Consider the following 22,906-nt stretch of genomic DNA (forward strand, 5'->3'; position numbering starts at 1 on the left):
CCGAATAACTTTTTTCCACCGCCCTCCCCTCACCCGACTAGACGAAATTTGCCGTCTTCTTCTTGTTGAAAGCCCGCTGATCCTTGAGCCACCGCCGGTACCCGGACACGCTCTGAATCTTTTCGCCGTAAAAGTCGGGCACTGCCAAGGGTTAGCATGCACGGCGGCGCGCGGCTTGCGACGACGCACCTGGGTTGCCGGCGCTCGAGTTGGTCGGGTCGACCCTGTGCTTCTTGACGCGGGCAAAGAACTCGCTCTCCTTGGCCATCATCTGCGACTTGAGCCGGCGGTTCATGATGTAAAAGACCTGGTTCCCGATGCTGGGACCGACGAGCCAGCCCATGCCGGCGCAGGCAAAGGTGATGAGGCCGAGGGTGACGAAGGGGTCGAGGGGGATCTGCATGACGACGGGCTCGGCGACGCCTGTCGACAGGGCGAGGGCACCGGCGGCGCCGCCGAACAAGCCCGTCGTGACGGAGAAGACGAGCTGGATTCGGCGACGGCGCAGGCGCAGCTTGAAGAAGGAGTTCCAGTCGAGCTTCGCCGGGGATGGGGAGGAGGAGGAGGGCGAAGAGGAGGCGGAGGCGGCGGCGGCGGCGACGGGAGAATGTGCCGTTTGCGAGGCGGCCGTCGCACTGGAGAAGCAGCGAGAGGCATGGCCGATGCCAGCCACAGCGCGAGGGGGCTCGACGGCGGCGATGCTGTGATTTGATCGGAAAAGAGCCTGCCGGGGAGCCCGGGCGAGATGGCAGGCGGATCGGGTCGTCGTCGACAGGGCCTGCATGGGTTTTGGACAGCACCGGACGATGCCCTGGGCGGATGAGTGCCAGCGGACGGCCAGCGTCTTGAGAGATGCAGCCATGACTGCGGTGAAGCTACCTGAACGCGCAGGGAGCAGGGCTCTGCTGGACGTTGCTTGATTGAGCCTTGCCGCACGTTGGATTCGTGTCGGCCGGCGATGACAAAGGTTGATTGACTCACGCGTGCAAGGCGAGGCGAGGCGACGGTGACGGTGACGGTGGTGAGATGCGGATGTGAGGGTGCAAAGGCGAAGTTGACGAGCTCCCATGTCCCTCAAAAAGCTGGCGCCTGAGGTATGGACGGGCAGGTGGGCGGAGGTGTCAGGCACAAATAACCCGGCGCTTTTACTGGTTGGAATCAGCCTGCTAGCACGGGGTACAAGAGCTTGCACCATAGGCTGCAGCGCGACCAAGTACCGTCCGTACCTGAGTGCTTGCAAGTAAAGTATTAATTGACAGGTGCAACACCCCGTACAAGTAAGTACTCCGTGCTAGGCAGACTGTACTCCGCACATGTCCTGTACAGGAAGTACTCCGTAAATTGACATGGCCACAAGTACTCTCCGTACTCCGTACTTACTCTGTACTTACTCTGTACTTACTTGGTACTTACATGGACATGAGCCACAAGTACGTACTGTACTTATGTACATGCACATGAACCACTGGTACTTACATGTACAACTGCGTACAGTACTTGCTCGTACTTGACCTGGTCTGCCGCACTGTCCCTAGTAGCAGAATTAGTAATAATAGTGCATGTAAATAAGTAAGTACAAGCACTATACCGAGTGCTTAAGTACAGTATATGTATACTTGAGTATACAGCCAGTACGGAGTAGTTTATTGTGCGAGTGAGTACTCCGTACAATTGCCAACTAATCCATTACTTCGAGCCTATTTCGGGATTCTGGCGAGAACGTTGACTGTGACGTCGACACCGACTGGACCTCTGGAGCAGAATGGCTGTGATTTTCAGTTACCAGACGTACTTGTACATGCAAGTACCGATCCAGTGTATCCTTCATGTATTACTCCGTGTTATATGCGCCCTAGTCGAATCTTGAATGCCCTCTTCTTGTGGCCTGTTTCATGGTCGACGAAAAGAGGATACGCTTTGCATCCAAAGCGTAGATATTGGTCTAGCGAGGTCGTAGATCGAGGGGGGTGATCTGCTATTGATCCTACGCGGCCGTACTATTGTAAATGGCGATGGAACCAGCGGTCGAGATATTCTCTTTGTGCCTGCCACTAATTTCGCTGCCAAGGGAGGATATTATGTATCCGTACGAGAGTATAAAATAGGGGGGACCGCCCTGACTAGGGCTACAACGAATCGAGTATCGTGAGATGGGTCAGAATCAATCTATTGGTGTTCTTCTTGATGCTGTTGCTGCCTACCACCAGGTGACCTCCATGCATGCTGAAGTAAAGTAAGCAAGTACAGTAAGTTAATATTACTTTGGCGTGAAAGTGGACATGATTACGTAACCAACTACCCGGACTTTAACGGCCCGTTTTGGCGCGACGAGTAATGCTTACGAGCACCAACTCTCAACCACTGCCAATCATCATTAGTCAGCAGCCTCCACCGCTTTGGCTGCCTTCCATTCCGTACACCTGTTTCCCACGCCGCAAAGGAAGCTGTTGGTAAATCAGCGTTTCATCCCACCCTTCGACAACCCCCAGCTTCAGCGCTCGAAAGACGTCATCGGATGTTGCTCTCATGTCGTGAGAAAAAAATCCGCAGGTACTGCCGAAGGTGGTGCTCGCCCAAACCAGGTACCGTCACGTCAACGCGGCACCGCGTTTTGACGTGATGGCCCCGACGGAGCCTGCGTCTCGACGGTTCGATCCACCAAGACCAACAAAGACGCTGCGGAATCGGACGGGGCGAGGAAATGGTAGGCTCACCGTCGACATACCATCGAAGCTCCCTGCCTACGTCCCCGGCAGCGGTCCCCCCCTGCAGCGCATCCGCCTGCTCCCTCGTCAAGATTCCACCGCCTTCATCGTCGATCGCATCCTTCGTCCCTCGCCCGGCCTTGCCGCCAACGGAAAGCCGCTCCCGAAGCGCATGGCATACATTGTCGGATGGACCGATCTCCCGGCCGCAAGAGTTCTCGTGCCGGCCATGGAAGTGCTCGAATACGTGTCGCCGCACGCCCTCGAGGCTTGGGAGTGCGACATGGAGATGCAGCTGGACGAGGATCGCAAGCTCCTTGCGGAGGAGCAGCAGATGGCGGCAGTGGAGCATCCCGATGGCGCATCCAGGAAAAGGCCACGACCGCCGCCCCGCCACACCGCCATCGAGTCGGCCGTCGTCGCCGAAGCCGAGATGGAGGCCCAGCCGCGCCCCAAGCGCCCCAAGGTGGGCGCCATGAGCCTGTCGACACCCAAGAAGTCTCGGCTGGAAGATTTTGCGGGATTGTCCGACGACGAGAGCAAAAGTCCGTCGAGACGGTTGGAAACCGCGTCCGGCTGGAAGCTGGGGGGTGGCGGCGGGGGCTCGGACGGAAAGGAGGATGTCGACCTGGGAGAGGAAGCGGCCGACCAAACGTCGTCCTCGGATGAGCCCGAGCTTGGGTGGCACACGCCCATGGAAGGTCTCGAGGAAAATGATCAAGCCCGTCCCGTTGTGTCCTCGCAATGGACACCCGGTCAACTTGCTTCACCCTTTCCCTTCGACTCGAACTTCCACGTGTCTGCCGGTCCTCCGAGCCGGCTCAGCAGCATACTCCGTCTGCCGCAGAAGGAGAGGACGCAAACGTTTACGTCGGCCAACGGCCAATTCATCTCGTTCAATGCCAGCGACGCCCGAAGTGCGAGCGGCGGGAGAGACGAGAGTCGGCACACGCGCTCTACGTCGCCGGCGCAAACGGACCAGAACGGGTGGCACACGATAAAGGTCAAGACCGAATCCCCCGATTCGCAGCGGAGGAAACAAGATTCATCGACGAAGGCGGCGGCAAAAATGCCCAAGGTCGACAAGAACATGATTGTCGACGAAGGTGGTGAGACAGCTTGGGTCGTGAAGCGCGTCCAGGACGCGGCCCTCTACAACGTCGAAGGACGCGGCCTCACGAGATACTTCAAAGTCTTGTGGGAGGGGGACTGGCCTCCGGATCAGAATCCGACGTGGGAACCGGAGGAGAACATACCGGAAGAATTGGTGCGGTCCTATTTCAGGCGGAGCACCAAGCGGAGCAAGGCCATCCGGCAGGCATCTGCCAAGCATGGTCGAAGAGCTGCGAAGAAAGGCCCAGGCCTTGATGTGGGCACGCAATACAGTTCCGTCAGCGACGCCTTTATGGGGCGTGATTTCGAGAGTGGTGCAGACCTTTCGGGTTTCGAAGATGTCTCGGACGAAGACAGGGACTCACGTTTAGAGAACAGCAGCGATCAAGCGGATGAGATGTTGGTGGTGGAGGAGACGTGATTGTGAGGAAGGCTGAGAAATGAAGAGTGTGGCCGGAGAGAGCACCAAATGTGCAGTATGACTATAGCAACAGTGATGGTGGGAGGAACTGCTACGCAGAACCTTGCTCGCCATCTATACTAATACACATCGAACGAGGGTCGAGGGGCATCTGAATATGTGCATGGGCCATCTGCAACGTGCGTGGAATGATGCAACAGATGATAGGGAGGTCCGCCCGACTAGGGCTACAACGAATCAAGCAAGTATCGTGCGATGGGTCAGAATCAATATAGTGGTGTTCTTGATGCTGTTGTTGCCTCCATCAGGTGTCCTCAACGCCTGCTTAAATACTTACTTAAGTAGGCGTGAAAGTGGGAATCGTTACGCAACTACGGAATAACTACCCTGACTTTAACCCCATTACAGGCCCGTTGGCGCAACGTAAGAACATGTGCTTGCAAGTATTTACTGACAAACGCCTACTGTATAAACATGGTTTGCGTCAAAAGAGCCAAAAAAAAAACATACAACAGCCGGTGTTCGCTGATCGTCACCGACTCAACTACTAATCTGCCGGTCAGTGGCTTGACGTGCGGAGAGCAGACGGGATCCAGTATTGTCCACTGCCTATGGTCGTATGTGCTCTACATGGTTCGTGTCTTGAATTATATAGTCCATTGTTTGAATGCTCTGACGAATGGCAAAAACGTCCAAAAATTACAACAGCTGGTGTTCGCTTCGTCACCACGTCCCCTCCCTAGAGCAGCGCAGGTGTAATTGGGCTGAGGCGCGCCGTGGACCGTGGCAAGATCAATTTCGCCGCTGCTTGCTACCGTACCGAGGTGTGTGCCGCCTGGAGGATGATGGAGCGCTACCCGTTTCCTCTTGCCCCCGCCGTGGTCGAGACAGAGTCCCTCTTGACACGGGAATAATCGCTCACCGCTGCATCATGACGATGCCGTCCCTTCTTTCTGTTTCCGGACTACGAAAGAAGGCCTAGATAAGGCATCTGACCTTCCTCTTTTGTTGTATTCTCTTTTCCTCCTCAAGTACCATCAACAGCATCATCAAGTATATAAGGCTTCTGATCGTCGTCTTTCGTTGTCTCCTCTTTTCCTCCTTCAATATCATTCACAGCAGCAACAACGACAGAAACGACAACAGCATCAGCATCAATGTAAGTCGTTTACTTCACCAGTGTCTACCATGTTCCAAGTTCTTTCGTCTCTGAGCTGTCGATGTCTCCTCCTAGCATGATGGTTAATCAGGAGACATCAATGCAGGCTGGCTGACCATTCCAATCTACAGGGCCCCATCACGTCGACTAGCCATCCGTCATGCCCGCGGTGCCCTCGCTCTCGCCGCCGCCCACACAATCGTCACCGCCAACGCGGTTATCAACGGAACTGCCACCAGGGAGGAGTGACGCCAAGCTCTTCGAGCCGAGCTCGCCGCCCTCAAGAATGGCTTTGGAGACTTTCGTGGATAAAACCACCAGCATGTGTGCCGACTCTCGTCTCCGGCAGCAATTACCGACAAGGCTATTAAGGCGTCTGATCTCCCTCTTTCGTTGTTTTCTCTTTTCCTTCTCCGAGAGCAACAGCAACAGCAACAACAAAAACAACAGCAATAGCAGTAGCAACAACAGTATCAATGACGACATCATCAACGACATCAATAACGACATCAATAACGACATCAACAACAGCATCAACTTTAGCAGTAACAGCACAAATAACAACAAGAATAATGTAAGTCGTTTACTTTACCGGTGTCTACTATGTTCCAAATTATTTCGTCTCTGAGCTGTCGATGTCTCCTCCTAGCATGATGGCTAGTCAGAAGACATTAATGCAGGTGATGCAGCTTGGCTGACCATTCCCATTTGCAGGTGGAGGGGACCGTCGCGCAGGATCGTGCTTCAGGAGGCTCACGCCACCCTGAAGGAAGCCGAGCGCAAGTGCGCCGCCGCCGAGGAGGCAGCCCGCCAGGCCGTCGAAGCGGCGCGTCTGGCTCGATTGGCGGTCATTGCCGCGGAAGACACCATATTTGCACTTCAACAAGGCTACGGACAATTCCGTCTCCCTCTTTTGTTGTTTTCTCTTTTCCTCCTCCGAGAGCAACAGCAATAGCAGCAACAAAAACAACAGCAATAGCAACAACAGTATCAATAACGACATCAATAACAACATCAATAACGACATCAATAACAGCATCATTAATGTAAGTCGTTTACTTGCCGGTGTCTACCATGTTTTTTTTTTCAAATTCTTTCGTCTCTGAGCTGTCGACATCTCCTCCTAGCATAATGGCTAGTCAGGAGACATTAACGCAGGTGATGCAGCTTGGCTGACCATTCCCATTTACAGAAAGGGCCCCTCGAGCCGACTTGCTGCCCCGCAAAGCCCGCAACGACCTGGAGGAAACCAGGCGCAAGAACGCGGCCGCCAAGGAGGCGGCGGTCCTGGCACTAGAGGAGCAGACACGCCGGGCGTTGATGGTCGAAATTGCGGCTGCTGCCGCCGTCGCCGCGCTCGAGCGTGGGTTTAGAGACCATCAAATGGGTAAAACCACCGGTCTGTTCTTTTTGGGCCGGCTTCTCTGCTATGGTCTGGATCGGCCCCGCTCTCGGGCTCGTTATTTCAGGCCTTGTCCGGCTTACGAGGAACTGGCGATGGAGCTTCTACTGTATGTTCTCATCTGGCTCGGTGCTGCTACCTGGCTCCTCATGCTGACACTACCCGAAGCACACGGCCCAGCCTTGCTCCGTTCCAAAGCCGAGCGCATCCGCGAGGTCGCCCCGCCCGACATCAATAACTACATCAATAGCAGCAACAACAACTGCAACAACATCAGTAACAGTCCCGGGCACTAGAGGAGCAGGCGCGTCGGGCGTTCATGGCCGAAATTGCGGCTGCAGCCGCCGTCGCCGCGCCTGAGCGTGGGTTTAAGACTATCAAATGGGTAAACCACCGGTCTGTTCTTTTTGGGCCGGCTTCTGTGCCATGGCCTGGATCGGCTTCGCTCTCGGGCTCGTCATTTCCGGCTTTCTCCAGCTCACGAGGAACTGGCGATGGAGCTTCTACGTTCTCATCTGGCTCGGTGCTGCTACCTGGCTCTGTCGCGCCGACGCGCCAACGGGCCTGTCCCGGGGTTAAAGTCCGGGTAGTTGGTTATGTAACGGTGTCCACATTTACGCCCATTTAAGCAGGCGCTGAGGACACCTGGTGGTCGGCAACAACAGCATCAAGAAGAACTGGTCCGGACGGACCCCCTTTTCATCGTCTGTTGCATCATATTCTTCATCGCAGATGCTCTGCCAAATGCCGACTCCGCTCCCCCGCAAGTGCCGGCTCAGTGAGACAGGGTTAACCCCTCGTCGTCGATCCAGCCTCGCCGGACGTTGCAAGGCGCCTTGTCTTGATGGCTAGGCCGGCCCGAAACAACGAGCATTGGGGTAGATCAACTTGTAGAAATCCTAGCCGATTCAGGAACGTGCGTGCCGCATTGTCAGCCGAGCCTTACCTGCTTGGCTCCATCTGATCTGCGGTTGAGAAACGCGTCACGGCCTGGTGGCTGCTCGCAGCCTCATGCGTGTCATGGCCGGTGCCAGAATTCAGATTGATGTCGACACCAAAACTCCCAACATGCGGGCCCAGTACTCTGCCTACGGGCATTGTACCTTGCGACCAGCCGAGGGTGTGACGAAGAATATAGTACACTTGTATGCTGCACGCAGAATGCATCACCAGCATCGTCCCGTACAGAAGCGGTGCCGCGTTCTCTGCCCCATTTCGCATCGCCGCCGCATACGACCCTGCTTAGCGCTTATATGGGCACTGAACGAAGTGACCCCAAGACACTCCCTCCCAAACTTGCTGAGCCTATTGTGAAAGGGGAGAGGTGTTGGCACGACGTAGGCTTGACGGGCCGTCGCCTCCAACGTTGGAGGAGGGGGTAGGTACGTGCAAGAATATGCCTGTGCCTGTACGCACCATAACCTTGAGGAAATGGGTCTGCCCAGACGGCCACGGGGCGTACCTATACTGCCCGAGGGGGCGAGAAGACATGGAAACTTCACGCAGGGAAGAGGGGTGAAACAAGATAGGCGCGCGTGCAGTAATATACTTATGATACACGCCCACCAACATTTGCGGTGGGTCCTGTGTCACGATGACGCGAGACGTGCGTCGCTGGCAATGGTGCACCTGGCCATGGTGGTCAAGTGGCTCGTCCAGAATGTCAGGTTCATTTCTTTGCCCCTTCTCATCCAAAATGCAATGTCGGGTCCGGCGTCAATCCCTCTTCGGTCAGGGAATCGTTCAAGGTCGACGTCGTTGTACATGCTACTCTTCACCATAAGCGTCGGGTGTCATGCGTCATAACCTGTAGCTCATCGTCTCGAGAAGCTGCAGCTCCTCCTGGGTCAGAAACATGTGCTCGGGAACGATGACCTGACCCGGCTTGATGACGACTTCTCCGGCGTGGAGGCTCGACACCGGACCAGGCCGTGGCGACACCCGCTCGGGCGGCGGCTGCTCGTTGCTTTCGACGCTCGTCTCCGTTCCCCGGCTCGCGTGCCCGTCGTCGGCCTTTTCCTCGTCGGTGCCGGCTTCGTCGTCCTTGCGCCTGAGAAAGACGGGCTTCGTCTGGCGCAGATCCTCGGCCGTCCACCAGTACATGGGGAAGCGCCGCTCGATGTTGTTGACGAGCAGGGCGACGGCGAGCATCAGCGCGCAGCCGAGCATCATGACGGGAACGAGGAACCAACCGATGGCTACGAGGTTGGCGTCGACGACGGCGAGGAGCGCCGTCGCACCGGCGGGCGGGTGGACCGTCTTGGTGAGGGCCATGAGGGCCGTCGCCGAGGCGCAGGCCAGCGCGCCGCCGATCCACTGCAGCTCGTGGAAGCGGTCGCTCAGCTGGAAGAGCTTCGTGACGGCGACGCCGACGACGGCGGCGATGATCTGGCCGACGACGGAGTTGCGCGGCTGCGCGAGCGGCGACTCGATGGCGTAGAACTCTAGCACGGCGGCAGCGCCCTGCGGGTGACGACCGCGTCAGCCGGCATGCTCTCGGCACGCGCACGACAGGCTCGCGACCGCCGCGACGTCGCTCGTGGTACGTACAAAGGAGCCGACCAGGACGGGCGCGCCGCGGGCCTCAAACGACGGCACCCTCTTCGAGACGGCCTCGATGACGAGCAGGGAACAGAAGATGCCGAGGAAGGCCCAGAAGATGGGCATCAGGTTGCCAGTCTCCGTCGGCTTCTCCTTGCGGTAGCCGAAGAAGCGGGCGACGGGGTAGGGGAGGAACCGCCATGGCGGCGGCGGCACCAGCGGGTTGAGGAGGAGGTCGATGTCAAAGTTCCAGGTCCGGTGCCGCATCGTCTCGTCATGCCATGCACGGCCTGTCGCCAAGCCAGCCGTTGCCACCGAGGTCGAGCTCGCCTGGGACGAAGGAGACACGTCGGACAGGGACAACGCTTGCGGGTGCTTCCGACGACCAGCTGGCTAGCCCGTGTCGTCGGATGGTCGTCGGAGGGGGGGAGCTATGGCATTATATGCGCAGTGCCGTCGTCACAACAGAGCTTCCGTCGAGAGGCCAGCGGCGAGCCAGGCAATCCGACAAGTCCGCGGAGATGTGAGGTTGAGATGATGAGGCACAACAGGCCGGACCCATATTTAGGTCCGCGTCATGACGTTGGTTGGACCTGCCCGACCTTTGCCGCATCGTCGAAGCCATTAACCCAATGCGGTCGACGTCTTACCCGCTGTGGTGTAGGCGCGAGTGAGGCCCTGCATGGGCAGGCGGCAGTGCCTTCCGTGCAAAGATTCCACCTGACGACCCGGCCTATCGGAGGCCAGCTTCCGTCCATTACTTTGCCGCAAGTACCTGTGATGACAAGTACATGTACTTGCAAGTAAAAATATACAAGGACGGAGTACAGTTCAGCTACGGTACATGTACAAGTAAGCACAGTACAAGTATGCAAGCAGATTTAAGTATTTTACGGAGTACGGTGTACTCCATACTGTAATTTTACCTACAGAGTACTGTTATGTACAGTACGCTGTACTTAGTTGTACTGTACTGTTCAGAGTACACCCACTATTGATTATCTAACCCTCTATATTGTTCACCAACTTCATGATCTGGGTGCATGCATGAATGTGATGCTGATACCAGGACGGCACAAGCAGCGAGCATCATGACCTCTCTGCACACGGATTGCACAAGGTAAGGCCAAGCCGTGTCATCTAATTCGCTGCCTTTCAGTGCGTCCAACACACCACCCGCCGCCGCCCGATTGCTGATTGCCCGACCATCTCACCGTCGTCCCCGGGGGTGGGGGGGTAGCAACACCGTCCGCCACCTTGTTGTCACTTGGCCATAGCAGGCCGAACCACGCCGTCCCGACGAATCTCTTGCTTCGTGTTGGGTCATGTCCGGCGCTTGCAGTCGACCGCGATGGAGCTCGGAACTCTGCAAGCTGGAGACGGCCCGGAACGCACGAGACGGCCGGCGTGAACGGCTCCCTCGGTTAAAGATTGGAAAGCAAGAGTCCCCGTCTGCTCTCTACACATCAAGCCACTGACCGTTAGATTAGTTGTTGAGTCGGTAACGGTGTATAGATACTATTATAATATATACTTTGTATGGTCGTATGTACTGGCGGTAACAATTAATTTTGCGTATGAATTCCCCTCACGAAAGTAAAAGTAATAGCTCAACTTGCACGGAAGGGCTGGTGGAATCTCGAGCCACTGCGTCCCGTACGAGTCCGAATGTAACGGCAGTCGGCACGGAATAAGCGTGGCCCTGCAGTATTAAACAGAGCCGCTGATGGAGGCGGTCGCGCTCAAGGTTGCATATCAAGCTGCTGTATTTGCTACTGGAACCTACTTGCTGCACTTGCTGTAATTCCGCTCGGATGCAGGTTCAGAGCCATCAAAGTGCCTCATGTATTCATACATCAATCAGTACCTGGTCCCCTTTGGTCCGATATGCATACGCATCGGGGTGTAGGCATGTATGCAAAGAAAATGTCGCATCATTCGGTCGCATGAGGCGTTGAATCGTTGCACAGCGACGTGCTCTTGCGCCGGCTGCTGCTCAGTATCCATCATCCAACCTTTGCTCAAATCGGCACATTTTCTGGTCGGCCAGACAAAGCGGCACACCTCTCGAGCTCGATACCCCCGCACACACGCCGGTTCCCGTAACGGCGCAGTGCCCATGAAATACTGCAAGTTGGAGTTGCATGAATACATGTACGACATGTCTGCCAACATGCATGTGTAGTTCTAGAACATCATATATACAAATAGGCACGTAGACTTACATACCCGTGTGCATATCCTTTGCTGGCCTCCACCGCACCGGCAGGTAGAAGCGATTGTCGGCAACGACGCGGCTCACGACCGGCCGCCAAGACGCATCCTCCAGGCCAGGTAGATGCCGTATCCGACACAGGCAGCCGCGCACACGCGCCCGACCTGGTTGATGACGTTCTCGTTGGCCCGCGCAATGGCCCTCGAACGTCGCCTCTTGGCGTTGGCCTGGAACGTCGCCCGGTCGTTGACGCGCGGAAATGGCGCCTCGACCATCTCGCCCGTCGTCTCGTCCATGACCGTCGGCACGGGCACGCCGAGATGGGCGCACAGCGGCGCCCAGCCATCCTGGACCGAGTATTCGATGCGGCGCTCGGCGGGGATCCTGTCGCGAAACTCGGCGTAGCGCTCGTTGAACCAGGCGATGGCCTTGTCGCGCTCGGCGGCGTGGTCAAAGGGCATCGCGAGCCGAGTCATGACCCGGCTGAGACGCATCCAGTTACGCGTCTGCGGGTCGAGAAGGACGACGTAGAGCCGCTTGAGGATGTTGACGATGCCGCTCGGCCGAATCGACATGGCCACGCTCGCGAGCGCGCTCTCGTACCACTTGTCCGCCTCTCGGTTGAGGATGACGACCTTGGCGTCGGGGTACATTTCGGCGAGCTCGCAGCTGAAGAGGGCGCTCGGTAGATCGCAGCAGGACTGGGACCGGCCCATCAGCCGATCCCAGTCCTGCCTCGTGAAGGAGCCCTTGCCCTCGTACTTGGCCTCGAAGGCGCGCACCCACTGCTGCGGGTCGTCGTCGATGTTCTCGAGCACCGTGGCCATGTGGTAGCAGTCGTGGAAGCCGAGCTGCCGGAGCGCCGTCCGCGTGCTCATGGTGCCCGTCCGGTGGAGGCCGCAGACGATGACGCGCATGGGCACGGCGCGGTCGGGAAAGCCGACGGCTGCGTTGCTGGTCGTCGTGGCCATGGTGGAGTCGGCCTGGTCGCGAGGCGGCTCCGGGAGACGAGAAGGGATCGAGAGGAGCGTGAGCCGAATGGGGAGGCCAAGCAAGCAGGGTGGGCATGAATGGCGACGGCGCCCGGCATGGTGATATATAAGTGCATGCATTGCATCGGCGGAGACGTCACCAGAGCCCCGTTCTCGTGCGTCCGTGTCGCGCTCGTCGACTGGCTGCGAAAGGTGCACATCAGCAGCCGGCGAGCCAACGGATGACCCCCAGCAGCCGTGCCGCGCCTCCTCGGCCTGTCGTGCGCGCCGCTCACCGACGGGCCGGGCACTGCGGCACGACAGGCCGAGGAGGTGCGGAGGACGGGGAGGAGGTTGGGAGCGAGAGGGCGAGCTCTTGCATTAGCGTCGTCGCGACCGCTACTTGCCACGCAGAATGAGCTCGCAACCATGGTAGTGAAGGCAGCACCGGATGCGACTTTGCTGACGGCGATGCGGGGTACGGTGGACTGTTCCATCGCCAGCATCCGATGGTGAAGGCGACGTGGCAGCCGTCAGAAAGGCAGCGTCGGACCAGAGTTCGGACCAGAGTCCGAAACCGAGCCGCTCCTGGCGGTGCAACCGAAGACGTGGCTCCTACCTGGACGGCCGAGATCGACTTGGCGGCGAGCAACAAAATCCGAGCAATCGGGGGGCACCGCCGCAAGCACACACCGAGATGCGGCTTGCAGGTAGAGAAGTGGGTGAGTCACCCTTGTCGGGACATCAGCCTGCCTCCTGCTCACCAGCCTTTGCCCAGGACGAGGCTGCGGCCAAAACGCCGTCACCTTTTCCAACGGTCGTTTCGAGTTGCGGCCTGCCGCTCCGTGTTGTCCCCGTCATGTCGGACAGATTCAGGTGCCCTTTCCGTCCCTCACGTCTCGTTGGATGTCACCACTTCTAGCCAGATCCGCGACGCGGGACGGGAGTCTTGGTCATCTGTATCGACGAATACGGAACCTCGTCGGAGGGGGCCCTTGTTGAGCCAGCCGCAAGGTGGTTGAACACAGAAGTAGGGTATCCCAGTTTCCCCATCGGCCATGCCGGCACTAGCGGCAGTTTGTTCGTGAATGCGAAATGTGTGCCATGTTGTGTGCCATTGTAGCCGCTTGATCCAGTCTGGCCGGGGAAGCTCGCGTGGCAGCTTGGTCCGCGTCGACAACAGGCCACCACGACGTGCTGGCTTGGGGACCGGCCATGGATGCGGGTGAAGGTACGAAAAGTATGTGCCCCCTGATCAATCACCGACCAACTGGCGATTCTTTGTGACGCAAGACCTTGGCAGCATTCGGCGTGGGAAGACGATCCGTCGTGGCCAACTTTGAAGCAGGATGCCAGCAGGAAAAACTTGGCTTGGCCCTGCAAAGTTCTTGATTGGCTCACCTGCGAACAATACTCGGTACTCGGTACGAAGTAGCCGTACGGAGTAATACTGTAGGGTACACTGTGCGAGGACAACGCACAACCTTGCGCTTTGTGGCAGTGCTCGGGAATTGAACGGTGTTGGCAGCCGCGGCCGCCGTGTTCTTGTGCTTGTATCAATTAGGTGCTAATAGTTCTAAGTGACTCGACAGTTCTCCGTACTGTACTCCGTACTCCATACTGTACTCCGTACTGTACTCCATACTGTACTCCGTGCTGTACTCCATACTGTACTCCGTACATGTGATGTACAAGCCGCAGGTGCACATGCATGTCACCACATGGTACTCGTACTTAAGTACATGCAACTACTTGGTACTGGACAATTGCACACACCTGTGTACCCTCGCACACCTTGCGTACAGGTACAACACAGGTACGGAGTACTAGCGCCGACATTAGCACGAACTGGTGTATTGGGAGGTCGTGCTACTCCGTACTAATAGTTCCTATTCTGTTACAGTACTAGCAAAGAACATGTGCAGCAAGTACTCTGTAAGTACTCCTTACAAGCATGTGAATCCAGATACGGATACAAAGACCAGATTTGCAAATTTGCAAGCTGCTCCATCCATTCTATTCCACCCAAGCACGCTTACCTACACAGTACCCCTAAACATGACGTGCAGCACGTCTGCGTGCTTGCGAGCAAGGCAAGCATTGTTGTCCCTGGCACATGTCTCTTCCATCTGTGGAAAATGGAACCGACGGGGCGGGTCGCCTGTCACGCTGGCTCACTCTTGAATATCATACGTGATCTGCGATTGTGATTTATTACACTATGTAAGTACTGTAAGTACGGAGTATGACGACGCGTACTTTGGGGAGCCTTGCTACGGACCACTCACGTCACGGCGGTGGGTCGCTGTCAACATCGCCACCTTGCAACTCACGAGCAGCTCCCACCGCTCCGGCGGCAAATCAATCCTGCTCGCACCGGGCACCTCGTTCGTCATTGCCAGGATCCATGAGCCATGTCAGCCCTCGCTGCCGCAACGGCGTCCTTGACCCGCCGCAGAATTCGAAACGGATGCTGCAACCGCAAAGGGGTACCCGCCCCAAGGACGTCGGACTCGATCGCCTCTCCGCCAATCCACTTCGTCCCTCGACTCGCTTCTCCACGCGAGGCCGCTCAAGCCTGCGTCTCGGCTGGACTGCCCGAGGGCACCCTGGCACCCTCCAAGGGCCACGCCCCTCGACGAGGCTTCCTCGACGGCGACGGAAACCCCATCTAGTATATGGAACCGTTGGTGCCGTGGACCTCGATTGCCGCCTGCAACCTCCCCTTTGGCCTTGTCTGCTCTCCACCGCCTCGCCGTTCTTGGTCAATGTCGATCAATGGCCGCCCGCCTCGATGGCAACATCCGCCGCCGCCGCCGCCGCCGCCGCCGGGAGACGGATGAAGATTGTGGAACTATACGGCAGCCATCTGGCGATGGCCATCCTCCCACCGTGGCTGTCCGGATCCGTGCCGCCCGAACGATTGCTCAACGTCCCCTGATACGGTGATGGGAGGATGCATCATGTACCGCCATCCCATCTTCCCGGTGGAGAAGGCTGGTGGGAATCACAGATGGAGCTAAGGCACTTCCATGCCTAGCAGCAGCTTGCCGCCTCCATCGTTGCCGCACCAAGGCATGCTATCGGCCGTCTGGTCGGTCCTTTCAACCAAGCCGACCCACAAAAGGTCCATTAAAGTTGCCAGACATTTCATCATGTCGATGGTGATTCGCGACTCGCACGCACCATTCATCGACCCCATTCTCTTCACTTTGCCTCGCCGCCTGCGTTTGTACGGTAATATCGGGTCAAACTTGCCATGCGGCTGCCTCCACAAAGAACAGGGTCCGTCCATGCATGCGTCCTGCGCCGCCGTGGACCGCCGAATCTCCCGACGCTGCGCTTCTCGCCGCAGAAAATGCGGATAACAATGCGTCATCGCCATGTCCGTCGGGGTATTTATCCTGCCCTGCCGGTCCTGTCCCCTGTTCCGACCGGCTCCTATTACCTCTCGCCTCTCTCCGCTTCGTCCTGTCGAAATGGTGGATGGCGGCTCTGAGACTGTCTCAGAATGACCTCGACGATCCGAGATTCTTCCGACCGCCTCCCCGCCGCGCAGGTCGCCAGTGACAACGGCCTCGCCAGCGACGTGCCCTCGACGCCCAACGCAAAGCCCAAGAAGCGCGTGGGATGGCGCTCGAGCGGTGCCGGCAGTGGAGGAGCCGGCCTCGACGGCGACCCAGCCGCCGATCCCTTCCGCTCTCTGCCCGCCGCCGATCCCTTCCGCTCTCCGCCCGCCGCCGCCGACGACGGCGTCCACTCCCCTGGTCTCACCCCTGACCTCGCACGCCTCGGCGCCCCAGGCGCCCCCGACGCCCGCGAGCTGAGGATAGCGTTGACCAAGGTCCTCTCGGACGAGCTCGAGGAGCGCCGGCACCGGCTCCAGCTGGCCGCCCCTGCCGTCGAATCTCCCCTCCCCACGACGCCTCCCATGCTCCCGAGGCCCGCCCTGAGACGCAACACGAGCTACGATGCCCCCGAGGAACGTGAAAAGGCCGACTTGGCGGAGAGGCGAGCGACGGAGCGCCAGGTGCGCTCCATGACGGACGCACGCCAGCGGGCGAGCCGGCTCGCCCTCTCCGTCGGCGGCACGAGCACGTCGGCCTCGAGCTCGAGGCGCAACTCGAGCGAGCTCGAGGCTCCATTCCAGCCCCTGATCGACGACTCGCATCGCCTCCTCGCCGCTCGCTCGCCCGACCTCGTCCTCGACTCGCCCGGCTACGCGCGCTCGAGGTTTCGCGTTCCCCGCGGCCAACGGCGAGGCCGCACCCTCGAGGACCACGCCGCGGCCGAGACGCTCGTCCGCTCCTACACCCAGAGGGGCAGGGACAGAGACCTGTTCCACGCCCAAGCCTCTCCTCGCTCCGGCACGAGCACGCCCGCCCGACAGGTCGCCGGCGGCGACTACGTCCCTCGCCCGTCCAAGTATCGCGGCGGCATCCTCTCCTCCCTCCTCAAGCTCGGCAGCGACAGCCATGATCGAGGAGCCGGCGGCAGCGGCCGCAGCACACCTCTCTCGCCTGCCACTCTCGTCATGCCCTCTCGCTCCTCATCGCCGCCTTCGAGACCTTCCTCGGCCGCCGGCGGATCCCGATCGCGTGCTTCCGGTTTGTTCAGCAATCACCGGGCGCTCCACTCTACCACGTCCCTAACCGAGCTCATCAAGTCGTCGTCCATGTTTGCCGCCCCCGGCGCGAGCGAGATCCACGACCAGTGGGCCGACAAGCTCTCGCGGGAGAAGCCGCCGGCGAAGCCTAGGAAGGAGCAGATCCGCATCACCGTCCACATCGCCGGCATCATCTCGCGCCACCGCTACCTGCTCAAGCTGTGCCGCGCCCTCATGATGTACGGCGCGCCGACGCACCGGCTCGAGGAGTACATGGCCATGTCGTCGCGCGTCCTCGAGATCGAGGGCCAGTTCCTCTACATGCCCTCGTGCATGATCATCAGCTTCGACGACAGCACCACCCACACGACCGAGGTCAAGGTGGTCCGCGAGCCCCAGGGCATCGACCTCGGCAAGCTCCGCGACGTGCACAACATCTACAAGGAGGTCGTCCACGACAAGCTCGGCGTCGACGAGGCCACGAGCCGGCTCGACGACGTCATGAAGCGCAAGCGCAAGTTCCCCACCTGGTTCTGCGTCCTCGTCTACGGCGTCGCCTCGGCCTGCGTCGCCCCCTTCGCCTTCGAGGGTCGCTTCATCGACCTGCCCGTCGCCTTCCTCCTCGGCTGCGTCGTCGGCCTGCTGCAGCTCGTCTTCGCGCCGAGCAACGAGCTGTACGCGCACGTCTTCGAGGTCTCGGCCGCCGTCATCACCTCCTTCCTCGCCCGCGGCTTCGGCTCCATCCGCCGCGGCGAGCTCTTCTGCTTCAGCAGCCTCGCCCAGAGCAGCATCGCCCTCATCCTGCCGGGCTACATGGTCCTCTGCAGCTCGCTCGAGCTGCAGAGCCACAACATCGTCGCCGGCAGCGTCCGCATGGTGCACGCCATGATCTACACCCTCTTCCTCGGCTACGGCATCACCATCGGCGCCTCGCTCTACGGCATGATGGACGCCAACGCCACGAGCGACATCCACTGCCGGGACCCGCTCGACAGCCCCTGGTACCTCCTCTTCGTCCCGGCCTTCACCCTCTGCCTCTGCGTCATCAACCAGGCCCAGTGGAAGCAGACGCCCGTCATGACGGTCATGGCCCTCGCCGGCTTCTGCGTCAACAGCTACACGAGCCGCTACTTCGAGGGCAACGGCCAGATCTCCAACATGCTCGGCGCCCTCGCCGTCGGCATCCTCGCGAACCTCTACTCGCGCCTCGGGCGCCACGTCGAGAACGCCTGGCTCGACTTCGAGGAGTGGTGGCGCTTCCGGCTGCGACCCCGCTTCGCCCGCAAGAGGTCGTCCGACGCCGACGCCTGGTCGCTGCCGTCGAGGACGACGACGACGGACACCGAGTCGGGCGCGCCGTGGTCGGAGAAGGCGACGCGGGCCCCCCGCAAGGTCGGCTACAGCCTCGCCGCCGCCGCCATGCTCCCGGCCATCTGGGTCCAGGTCCCTTCGGGCCTCGCCGCCGGCGGGTCGCTGCTGGCCGGCATCACGTCGGCCGACCTCATCAACCGCAACAGCAGCTCGACGCCCGGCGCCGTGGAGACGAGCGCCAAGACGGTGGGCAACCTCGATGGCACCGCCTTCAACGTCTTGTTCAGCGTCATCCAGGTGGCCATCGGCATCAGCGTCGGCCTCTTCATGAGCGCATTGATCGTGTATCCGCTCGGCAAGCGAAGAAGTGGGCTCTTCAGCTTTTAGTTCCGGCGACAAAAGAAAAAAAAGGGCGGGAAGGAGGCGGGAAGAATGAAATGGTTGCATCGACGAGGAAGCCGGCTTCTCGTCCCATTCGCCACGGACCCTTGGTTCTTCCTTTCTTACAGCGTTGACCAATCGCCCGCATCGAGGGTGTTGGCGTCATACAAAAGATTATCCGACAAACCCGTCGGTCGTCGGGGACTTTCTATTCTTTTTTCTGGGCAAAATCCCTGGCCTTTCCCTTTGCCGTCATCAGGCCGTTTCCGCACGGCGGCGTTCAAAATAAAATATCGTAGAGCTTATTGATGGCTGGCTGCATGCCAGATAAATATACATATTCGTACTGGATCATCCGGCATCTCCGTTCTCGCCTTCTCATGCGTGGTAGTGTCTGCCAGCGCAACCGCTGACAGACTTGGGTCAACACGGCAACTGTCTGTCCATTCGCCAAATTCTGTCGACACTTTTCTTTGCGTTACTACCCGACTCGCCGGGGGTGAAGTCGGTTCGTATTCGTGCAACTTCTGTTCGAAAATAACAAGTAATAGTTAGGATTGCATACCTGCGGGTGACATGCTGCTGACGAGGTTGTATAGCATACCGAGGCGCTCGTCATCGGGGGAGGCTGGAGCCTAGAGGGAGGACATGATACGGTTATTAGTGGGAACCCTCCATGTTAGGATGACGCAATGGTCCTCGTCCAACGGCGAAGAGAAGCCTCGGAGTTTAACCCTGTAGCTTCAATAACTCGGATAATGAGCCTGTCCACTTCCACGGGACCCTGCAGTCAGCTTCTCTCGCGCGTGAGAGCGGCGCACACTCGTGGTTTGTGTCGATGTCCATGTCTGCACTCTCGGTCCCTGTTGGCTACAGCCTGGTCACTTGATGACCCCAACTCGGGGTGACTCACGGCCGCGTTGTTGCGACGTGCTCGTACTCGGACTCGAAGTTGGCTCTGTTTCGGCGACTCGTTGTTTCGATTTCCTTTTGGCCTTGTTGTGTTTTCCTGTTCGTGTCCTGGTGATGCTTTCCCTGGGCTGTTGCATGGTTCGTCACGTGCCTGCCACCGTGATGACGATGCCTGCCAGGTAACGAGCAATCCCCTCGCGTCCATGACGTCTCTTTGATACATAAATAACTGCAGTTGTCTCATCTTCGATCTTTTCACTGCTTCCTATGTCGCAATTGCACGGTAGGTACTGGGCAGGGTACCGAGAATCGCTTGACGTCCCTTCCGTCAAGTACGATCATCTTGAAGAAGCAAATCGCCTCGGAATCAACACGACGATATGGACGACATGCAGGCTGTACGTGGCATGAATACTGGCCGCCACCAGTTTGTGGATCTCGTGCCTGTACTGCATATCCTTGGTCCCGTTGTCATCTTTATACTATTCGCCGCGTTGCCCGTCGTGCGCTTCGTCACCCTGCCCAAGAGCCAAAGGTCAACCTGCGGCGTGGTCGGGACGGCGAGGATCAGACTCTCATACGCAAATTTTGCACTCGTTGTTACCCATGCAAGTCCTCTCCCCGGTCTCCCCTCCGCAGGCATGAATCCTGACTGGTCCGGCCAGGTCGTCGACGCCGCTCTGCACCCGGTCCAGAGCGTTCTCGCAGGAAGGGACATGAGAAATGATGGAATGATGAGTGAAATCGGGACTTCGCTCGGGGAAGTGGTTGCTGATCAGCCAGACAGCTTTATTCTTTGGCTTCGATTCTCGCCTGGTCTATCGTGAGCGTGTCGCTGCACGAGAGCAAGGCTCCATTCTGGCCCGCCTACCTTCTAGCTTGGACTTCGGCCGCCGTCCTCGACGCCACTCTTCTCTGTTTTTCCATTTTCTCCTTACCCTCCCAGAATCTACCACTTGATGGTGGACGTATCGGTCAGTTGACTGTGCACGCGATACGCGTCGCCATTCTGCTCGCCGTTGCCGGTTATGCCTTCTACTTCGCCTACCCCATCGTAGAGGAAGCAAAGATCGAGGAGCAGACGCATCTGCTGGCCAACGAACACTCTAGCTCTCGGAACGACTACGACTCAGCCTGCTCTCCGGTATGCTCTTCTATCCTTGACGTGGGCGGAGAGGACGACGACGACGATGCGAGCGACGATGAGGATGAGAGGGAGATCAAAGAGATGCAGCAGAAGAGACTCGAGGAGAGAGGCGGCTGGCTGTCTTATCTGAGGAGCTTTGCCATCTTCCTGCCTTACCTCGTGCCACGCAGAGACAGGTCAACCCAGCTGTGGCTGCTCATCCTCGGCCTCTGCATGGCCGTCGGGCGCGTCTTGACCCTCATGCTTCCTCGCCAACTGGGAATCTTGACCGAATCTCTGGGACACATGGCCGGCACCGGCTCCGTGCCCTGGAAAAATATCGTCGTCTGGGCCCTCCTCCAATTCCCCATCTCGACAGCCACCCTTTCTCTCGAGGCCATGGCTTCCACCCGCCTCTCGCAATACGCGTACCAGAAGCTCACCGACGCCGCCTTTTCCCATGTCATGACCCTTTCCATGGACTACCACACCGCCAAGAGCTCTGGACGCGTCGCCAAGGCTATCGAGCAGGGCAGCAACCTGAGTCAAGTGCTAAACAGCATGTTGAACGTTGCGCCCATGATCGTCGACTTTGCCGTTGCCATCGTCTACCTAACCTCCTCCTTTGACGTCTTCATGGGCTTCATCGTCATCGCCACCGCCATGACACACGCCTTCGTTGCCTACAAAGGTAACAAGTATACAATCAAGTACGAGCGCGACCTCGTCGAGACGAGCCGGGTGGAGAACGAGGTCCTCTACGACTCCATCACCAACTGGCCGACGGTGGCCTATCACAATCGTCAACCCTTCGAGCAGGAGCGTTACTCGCGCACAGTACGGAAAGCTCTGCTGTCCCAGCGCCGGTATCACGACGGTTACGAGTGGATCAACGTAACCGAGAGCTTCGTCATGTACGCCGGCCTCATCGCTGCATGCTCCTTGATGGCCACGAGGGTAGCGACCGGCGCGGCGAAGCTGAGCAGCTTCGTCTTCCTCGTCTCTTACTGGGACGCCATCCGGTCGCCCATGGTCAGTCTCTCTTGGACGCTGCGCGAGGCGGCTGCCCATGTCATCGACGCCGAGTGGCTCTATCAGCTGCTCCAAACGAAGCCCTCGGTGGCGGACAAGGACGGGGCCCACGAAATTCGCTGGAACGGTGGCCGAGTCGAGTTCCGCAATGTTTCTTTCTCATACTCTCCCGATAGGCCAATTATCCGGGACATGTCCTTTACGGTAAAACCGGGACAATCGATTGCGTTGGTGGGCGAGACCGGTGGCGGCAAGTCGACGACGCTCAAGCTCCTGTACCGATTTTACGACGTCACGAGCGGCAGCATCACCATCGATGGCCAGGACATCCGCGACGTGAAACTCGACAGCCTCCGCGAGAGCCTCGGCGCCGTGCCGCAGGATCCCTCCGTCTTCGACCAGACAATCATGGAGAACATACTCTACGCTCGACCCGGCGCTAACGAGGCGGACGTCATCGAGGCCTGCAAGGCGGCCCGCATCCATGACCAGATCATGACGTTTCCCGAAGCGTACCGAACCCGTCTTGGAGAGCGTGGAGTCCGTTTATCGGGCGGCGAGCTGCAGCGAATGGCCATCGCGCGCGTGATGCTGAGAAAACCGCAGATTGTCGTGCTGGATGAGGCCACGAGCGCCGTCGACTCGGACACGGAAGCGCTGGTGCAGAGGGCCATCCGAGAGCTGAGCCGCGGCCGCACTGTCTTCACAGTGGCCCATCGCTTGAGCACCGTGGTCTCGGCAGACGTCATTCTCGTCATTGACGCCGGCAGAGTGGCGGAACAAGGAACCCATAGAGAGTTGTTGGCGCTGGGAGGCAAGTACTCGCGGCTATGGGGCATGCAGACGGATATGGACAATGTTGGCTGAGGTACGACGTCCAACCCCCTTCCCACGCTCATTCCAACTGCGGCAGCAGATCCGACCTGCCTCGACCCATAGACCATGCGATGCCTGCACTATGACAACATCACCGGAGGCTCGAAAACCCCCGGGGGCAAAACGAATTGGGTT

General features: G+C 58.7%; 8 protein-coding genes and 1 non-coding gene across 9 annotated transcripts; 5 read left to right on the top strand and 4 right to left on the bottom strand.

The window, feature by feature from the left end:
• Positions 1 to 37: 37 nt before the first annotated feature.
• On the bottom strand, positions 38 to 862 carry DCS_00156 (uncharacterized protein; the record flags this gene model as incomplete). The annotated part of the gene is made up of 2 exons (XM_040797498.1): positions 38 to 141; positions 190 to 862. 2 exons carry the CDS (start codon positions 860 to 862, stop codon positions 38 to 40), a joined length of 777 nt encoding a protein of 258 aa, XP_040658381.1.
• A 1,757-nt stretch (positions 863 to 2,619) lies between these two features.
• DCS_00157 (uncharacterized protein) lies at positions 2,620 to 4,239 on the top strand (the record flags this gene model as incomplete). Its single annotated transcript, XM_040797499.1, has 1 exon — positions 2,620 to 4,239. The coding sequence occupies one exon, from the start codon at positions 2,620 to 2,622 to the stop codon at positions 4,237 to 4,239; it is 1,620 nt and encodes a 539-aa protein (XP_040658382.1).
• Positions 4,240 to 4,742: 503 nt separating this feature from the next.
• Positions 4,743 to 4,858, bottom strand: DCS_r24. Its single transcript, XR_005881884.1, has one exon. It is a non-coding gene; the product is annotated as a 5S ribosomal RNA (ribosomal RNA).
• A 700-nt stretch (positions 4,859 to 5,558) lies between these two features.
• Positions 5,559 to 7,096, top strand: DCS_00158 (uncharacterized protein; the record flags this gene model as incomplete). Its single annotated transcript, XM_040797500.1, has 3 exons — positions 5,559 to 5,972; positions 6,060 to 6,300; positions 6,591 to 7,096. The coding sequence occupies 3 exons, from the start codon at positions 5,559 to 5,561 to the stop codon at positions 7,094 to 7,096; spliced, it is 1,161 nt and encodes a 386-aa protein (XP_040658383.1).
• Positions 7,097 to 8,600: 1,504 nt separating this feature from the next.
• DCS_00159 (HPP family protein) lies at positions 8,601 to 9,608 on the bottom strand (the record flags this gene model as incomplete). The annotated part of the gene is made up of 2 exons (XM_040797501.1): positions 8,601 to 9,263; positions 9,351 to 9,608. 2 exons carry the CDS (start codon positions 9,606 to 9,608, stop codon positions 8,601 to 8,603), a joined length of 921 nt encoding a protein of 306 aa, XP_040658384.1.
• A 2,031-nt stretch (positions 9,609 to 11,639) lies between these two features.
• Positions 11,640 to 13,024, bottom strand: DCS_00160 (uncharacterized protein; the record flags this gene model as incomplete). The annotated part of the gene is made up of 2 exons (XM_040797502.1): positions 11,640 to 12,731; positions 12,824 to 13,024. The coding sequence occupies 2 exons, from the start codon at positions 13,022 to 13,024 to the stop codon at positions 11,640 to 11,642; spliced, it is 1,293 nt and encodes a 430-aa protein (XP_040658385.1).
• Positions 13,025 to 14,934: 1,910 nt separating this feature from the next.
• On the top strand, positions 14,935 to 15,468 carry DCS_00161 (uncharacterized protein; the record flags this gene model as incomplete). Its single annotated transcript, XM_040797503.1, has 1 exon — positions 14,935 to 15,468. One exon carries the CDS (start codon positions 14,935 to 14,937, stop codon positions 15,466 to 15,468), a length of 534 nt encoding a protein of 177 aa, XP_040658386.1.
• A 570-nt stretch (positions 15,469 to 16,038) lies between these two features.
• Positions 16,039 to 18,831, top strand: DCS_00162 (DUF1212 domain membrane protein; the record flags this gene model as incomplete). The annotated part of the gene is made up of 1 exon (XM_040797504.1): positions 16,039 to 18,831. One exon carries the CDS (start codon positions 16,039 to 16,041, stop codon positions 18,829 to 18,831), a length of 2,793 nt encoding a protein of 930 aa, XP_040658387.1.
• A 1,286-nt stretch (positions 18,832 to 20,117) lies between these two features.
• On the top strand, positions 20,118 to 22,762 carry DCS_00163 (uncharacterized protein; the record flags this gene model as incomplete). The annotated part of the gene is made up of 2 exons (XM_040797505.1): positions 20,118 to 20,435; positions 20,525 to 22,762. 2 exons carry the CDS (start codon positions 20,118 to 20,120, stop codon positions 22,760 to 22,762), a joined length of 2,556 nt encoding a protein of 851 aa, XP_040658388.1.
• Positions 22,763 to 22,906: the final 144 nt, after the last annotated feature.

The sequence above is a fragment of the Drechmeria coniospora genome, chromosome 01, assembly GCF_001625195.1.
Source record: "Drechmeria coniospora strain ARSEF 6962 chromosome 01, whole genome shotgun sequence".
NCBI classification, from domain to species: Eukaryota; Fungi; Ascomycota; class Sordariomycetes; order Hypocreales; family Ophiocordycipitaceae; genus Drechmeria; species Drechmeria coniospora.